Source organism: Vulpes vulpes, chromosome 3 (assembly GCF_048418805.1).
Source record: "Vulpes vulpes isolate BD-2025 chromosome 3, VulVul3, whole genome shotgun sequence".
Taxonomy (NCBI): domain Eukaryota; kingdom Metazoa; phylum Chordata; class Mammalia; order Carnivora; family Canidae; genus Vulpes; species Vulpes vulpes.
In genome coordinates, this window is record NC_132782.1 from 116462275 (window position 1) to 116468445 (window position 6171).

General features: G+C 54.1%; 1 protein-coding gene across 1 annotated transcript; it reads left to right on the forward strand.

Moving 5' to 3' along the window:
• Nucleotides 1-358: 358 nt before the first annotated feature.
• KCNA10 (potassium voltage-gated channel subfamily A member 10) lies at nucleotides 359-1886 on the forward strand. Its single transcript, XM_025996463.2, has one exon. It carries the CDS (start codon nucleotides 375-377, stop codon nucleotides 1884-1886), a length of 1512 nt encoding a protein of 503 aa, XP_025852248.2. The 5' UTR covers nucleotides 359-374.
• Nucleotides 1887-6171: the final 4285 nt, after the last annotated feature.

The window sequence follows — 6171 nt, forward strand, 5'->3', positions numbered from 1 at the left end:
TAACTTGCTGTTTCATTATGCCCTCTTCTGGCCGTCGTGTGCGGAGACCCTCTTGCTGGACGAAGGGCTCCGCTCTTAGCCAGGCTGCTTCTCCGCAGTCCACTCTCGTGATTAGTAGCAAGCTCAGCGGGTGCAAGTGGCTTTCAAGGGAAGACCGGTGTCCCAGCAGCCACGAGGTTCCTTCCCAAGCTAAAAAGAAGTTATTTTTAATCCCTTGGTATGTCCTACCTCAATGGTCCAGAGCCCACGTAGCTGACCCTGGCCCCTGCATGATGACCTTCTTCCTCTCCACAGCTCGAGGCAGGCCGGGAAGCCTGAGGGTCCTCATGCTGCTTTCCAGACTCCCGTAGGCCCCATGTGTGTGGCTGGAGGAAATGGAGGTTGCTCTGGTCAACTTCGAGAACTCAGACGAAATCCAGGAAGGGCCAGGCTATGCCGCAGACTTTGACACAACCAGCCCAAAAGTCCGGCCTGGGAGCAGCCCCTTCTCCAACTGGAGGATCCTCATCGGCGACAGCACCAGTCCCGAGACGGCCTTCTGCAGGCTCCCGGGAGACTATGTCGATTCCCCAGGGCCGGAGCCAGTGGTCTTGAATGAAGGGAACCAGCGGGTGATCATCAACATTGCTGGGCTGAGGTTTGAGACCCAGCTCAGAACCCTCAGTCAGTTCCCTGAGACCCTCCTGGGAGACCGGGAGAAAAGGATGCAGTTCTTCGACTCCATGAGAAATGAGTATTTCTTTGACAGGAACCGGCCCAGTTTTGATGGAATCCTGTATTATTACCAATCAGGTGGGAAAATCCGGCGCCCTGCCAATGTCCCCATCGACGTCTTTGCTGATGAAATCTCCTTCTATGAACTGGGTAGCGAGGCCATGGACCAGTTCCGGGAGGATGAAGGCTTCATCAAGGACCCTGAAACACCGCTCCCCACCAATGACTTCCACCGGCAGTTCTGGCTCCTCTTCGAGTACCCGGAGAGCTCCAGCGCTGCCCGCGGTGTGGCTGTGGTCTCTGTGTTGGTTGTGGTCATCTCCATCACCATCTTCTGCCTGGAAACACTACCGGAGTTCCGGGAGGAGAGGGAGCTGAAGGTGATGAGAGACCCCAGCCTCAACACAAGTAAGACAGTCCTCTCCCCCACCATGTTCACTGACCCCTTCTTCATGGTGGAGTCCACCTGCATCATGTGGTTCACTTTCGAACTGGTGCTCCGGTTTGTGGTCTGCCCCAGCAAGGCCGACTTCTTCAGGAACATCATGAACATCATTGATATCATCTCCATCATCCCCTACTTTGCAACTCTCATCACAGAGCTGGTCCAGGAGACAGAGCCCAGCACCCAGCAGAACATGTCCCTGGCCATCCTGAGGATCATCCGGCTGGTGCGGGTCTTCCGCATCTTCAAGCTCTCCCGGCACTCCAAGGGGCTGCAGATCCTGGGCCAGACGCTCAAGGCGTCCATGCGGGAACTGGGGCTGCTCATCTTCTTCCTCTTCATTGGAGTCATCCTCTTCTCCAGCGCCATCTACTTTGCCGAGGTGGATGAGCCAGAGTCCCATTTCTCGAGCATTCCTGATGGCTTCTGGTGGGCAGTAGTCACCATGACAACCGTGGGCTATGGTGACATGTGCCCAGTCACCCCTGGGGGGAAGATTGTGGGCACTCTGTGCGCCATCGCGGGGGTCCTCACCATTGCCCTCCCTGTGCCTGTCATTGTCTCCAACTTTAACTACTTCTACCATCGGGAGACTGAGAATGAGGAGAAACAAAGCATCCCGGGTGAAATTGATAAAATCCTCAACAGCGTGGGCTCAAGACTGGGCAGCATGGACTCTCTTAGCAAGACCAACGGTGGCTGCTCCTCTGAGGGGTCCAAGAAGTGACCTGTCCGGGGCTCCGTGGCTCCCTGAGTCTCCCTGTCTATGTCTCTTTGTCTTTCTCTCTGTGTTTTTCTCTATGTGTCTCTCCCCTTCTCTATCTCTCTGTCTCTGTCCCCATGCCCACAGCTTCTCTCTCCCCTCCCTGCCTCTTCCTCTCTGTTTTTCCAAAGAACGAAGTTTATCCCTTGTGAATAGCAGGCCATCTTGGACTGCAAGCTGTTTGAATAAATCCATACTTCTGCTGCATTTTCTAAGCTGTTTTCTCTCAACCAAAGATTGGAAGATTTCATCCTTGTTTTCTGTGAGGGGTACTTCTGGGTCCTTGCTGCTCGTCTGTGGTCCTCAGAACCAGCAGTATTGGCATCCCTGGGAGCAAGAAAATGCAGAATCTGAGCCCACCTCAGACCTACTGAATCAAAATTCTCATTTTAACAAGATCCCAAGTGATTCATTTCCACCTTAAAGATGAAGAAGCACTGGCTTTGGTCTTCCCAAGAGGAGGCATATTAAAAGGCTGGGGAATGCTGTGAGCAATGAGTAAGAGCTCCGGGTTGTTTAATAATAATATCTTACACTTGTGTCACGTTGCATAAATTTTCCAAAGCTCTTTCACCAACAGTATCTCACTGAATCTCAAAATAACCAGTAGGACAGATTTGGTTATTATTCTCACATTGTAGATGAGCAAACCCAAGGACAGCGACTTACTCAGAAACGGTGACACAATCAATGCCAGAACCCACACCTACCTACTAGTCTAGAGCTCTTTCTGTTTGTGGATGCTTTGGAATTGGAGAGAGAGGGACGTGAGGGCTCTGTCTTTCAGAGGATCCAGGCAGCAGACCTCTGGGCAGGAATACTCTTCCCTGGGGACTCCAGCATCTCCACGAAGCCTGGGGAGTCACAACCTGCCCGGCCCTTTGCTCCTCAGTCCCCTCCTTGGGCAGTGGACAAGCAGAAGCACTCCCAGGTGCTTCTCACCTGGCCCATCTCTGTGAGTCTATGCACAGGCTGGCAATCCTGAGTGTGGGAAATGTATGCAACCAGAGCCTCGGAGCTCTGCTCCAGGAAAATAGACCTGTCCGCCTGCCTTGGGGTTCAGTTCTCACTGAGTTATGAGCAATTGACTACAAGCCCGTGGGGCAGCTGGAGTGAGAGTGACAAGGCCCTAACACATGTGCCCAGATTCCAGGCCCACCCAAGGAGGGTTGTTATAGCAGGCTCACCCGAGGAACTGCCCTCTTAGGAGTGGATCCTGCTCAGCACACTACACTCCCAGGATTAGGAAATGGAGTTGGAATTCCCCAAAAGACAGAGAAGGAAGTTTTTACTCTATGCTCCGCCCCCAACCACCACCATTCATCCCCTCAAGTAAGGAGGCCTGCACCTTCCTCAGGCCCAATGCCTAAGTCTGGATGTATCTCAAAAGTGCATCAGCATCAGAATTTTGGGCATCTGGGCTGCAGGTCACTGCCCAGTTCCACTTCACACAGTCTAAACCACACAATCCACAGCACACAATCTGGAGCACACCCAGCTCCACACACCCTGCCAGACACAGTGCTGCAGCCAGAGATACCACCACCATCTCCCATTCCATGACAGCCTAACAAATGCACTGCTTCTCTTCTTTCTTGTTGTCCTTAGGCCATGCCCTAAGAAGCTGGACTTGGTCATCTGTATGGCCTTTCGTGCTCTAAAAACCCCAATCTCTTTCCCATACTTTAGCCTTGAGCTCTCACTTAGTACTGAGTCATGTAAAACCCGGATAAGACATCACTGCGCTAAGACCTGGACAAGCAGGATTCCTGTCCTAGGCCTTAGCTTCAGGGTTCTGGGCTTTGGGGTATCTTCCTCACAATCTTCTAAGTCCCTTTCTAATTGCTCTCTTTCAGACCACTCTCCAATTCCCTACCCATCCCTCATTACAAGTGTGTGGAGTTGGCCAGATGTCACAAGGCACTCCTGGATTCACACATGTGGGATCATGCTGAAGCCCTATGCTGGGCTCTGGCTCCAGGCTGGTGGCCTGGTGAGCGGATTGCTCCCCCTGGCTGGTGCAGCATCTCTTTTACAGGATCACAGCCTGTACAGGTGCAGCCGAGAAGGGGCACAGGGAAGCCTGGCCCGGAGCATGCCCCCTGCCTCCTTCCCCCTGGGGCTGCTTTGCCTGGTGGACAGGATCAGAGGAGCCCAAGGGGACCTAGGACTCCTTCTCTCTCTAAAGGCCTAGCTCTGAAGGTCACTCACAGGACCATGTCTCAGACCCTTTTGCAGCTTCCCAGGGCAATACCTGAGCTTCCAGAAGGCCACCTTCCTCAAGCACCCTGGCAGTTTGGCCTCCGGAGGCAGTTTGAACTGCTCCCCTCACACTGCCCTCTGCCCAGGCCCAAGGCAGCCCTCTCTCCCTGGAAGTCCTGCCCAGATCACCTCCCAGCAGCTGCAGAGGAACCAGTGGGGTCCGCCCACTGGTGACAAGGCCCCCTCCCTTTCTGTTAGGTCCTGGCGGGGAGGACAGGAGGAAAGGGGACACCCAAGGAGCCCCTGCCCTCCTCCACAGCTGATTCCAGCCTTCTAAAAAATAAAACGCATTCCCCCATGGAGTGGAGCCTCCAAAGGCCCTTTGAAGTGAGAGGAGTAAAGCCACCCAGTGTCCCCAGAGACCACAGTGTCTGCCCAGCCCCATCCCTGAGATAGGAGAACGGCTGCCCTCAAACACGGGGATGAAAAGGCACCGGGGGTGGCGGGGACCTGGGGTGATGGGTAAAAGGAAGATAACACCAACTTTTGTTATTGCCTCTCAGGAGAAGCAGAGGGAAAAAGCTGCCTATGAAATGTCAGCGGATGATGAATGCTATTTTACTCCCGCGGCAGAGGTGCCAGGCAGATGCACGTGGAGAACGGGGCAGCGACCCTCATTGGGAGTTTGGGGTGGAGCCTCTGCTCTTCTGAACCTGCTGCGGGCTGGGGCTGAGCCCCCTCCTTCCCACCACCACCCTAGGGCTCTACCGTTAACAGAAATAATAAATACAAATACAGCAGGGAAAAAATAACAGAAATAATAAGTGACACCAGGCTCCCATAAGATTGTCACGTGAACTAATACATTAAATCCCTCAGCAAAGGTAAAACATGCCAAAGGTCAGATGGAAGTAGATGGAGCTGAGCATAAAAACCCCCTCACAGCTTGTAAACCCTGCGAGGCCACGGCTGTGCCTTTCCTAAGGTTATAAGCCCGGCACAGCGTCGTGTACATAATAGATGCTCAACAGATGAAGGGAGGGGAGGAGGAAGAGAAGCAAGGAAACAATCCAAGGCAGAGCCAAGGCCATAGGAGGGCTGAGTTGCAGGCCCCCGGCTCCCCCCACATGCCCCTAAATGACAATACTTGTGACCCAGTTACCTGTAGACTGGGCTGAAGTAACTTCCTGGCACAGAGTTTTCCATGGGGCCTGAATTCTCAATTTTTTCCAAGATTCCCAAGCAGCAGCAGGTCAGCAGTAGCCACCATGTCACACACTGCACTTTCTGGGGGGTACAGACAGCGGGCCTATTCTTCCCTCAGTCTCCAGGTTGCAGCTCGGTCTGCCCCTGGGGAGGCGAAACGGCCTTTCTACGAATTAGAGCTGTCCCTGTGAATAGGAGCAAGCCACCCGTCTGCTCCCTGACTCATTCATCCCGGAGGCCGAGCGGCCTGGGACAAAGCCTCGGAGTGAGGCTAAGCAACCCTCAGGCACACTGGGAGGCAGCCCGTTACCATATTCCCCTGGGAAGACTCTGAAGCTGGGGGTGGGGGCCGGCCGGGGTCCACAAACCCTGGCCCGAGGGAGCCTGGCTGGAGAGAGGAGAGGGATGGGGACGGTCTCATGGTCCTGAGGACTAAGGTACCAGATGCTTCCCTGGGTGGAGAAAGGGAGGACACGGCTTCCCTTTCCCGACAGTGTCCGCCTCATCTTGGAGACGGTGGGGACTGCCACAGGGCTGGAGGACCAGGGCGCTGTGGCTCTCTTTCTCTTCTTTGGGACCACAGGCGGCCACAGAGGAAGTTAGGCCTGGGAGCTGCGGGCGGGGTGCCCGAGTCCAGCGTGTTGGAAACCGAAGGGGCTTTTCTTTAAAAGCTTCAGTAAGTGAGTAGGAAGAGCAATGGGCTGGAGCCTTCCTGGAAGCTGGATGAAGAAGGCAAAAGACAGAAAAGACTAAAGGTTAAAAATAGTTACTTGGACAGCAAAGAGGCGTTGGGATGACCCGAGGCTGGTTACGATTTCCTCTGAAGCATCCTATGTAACTG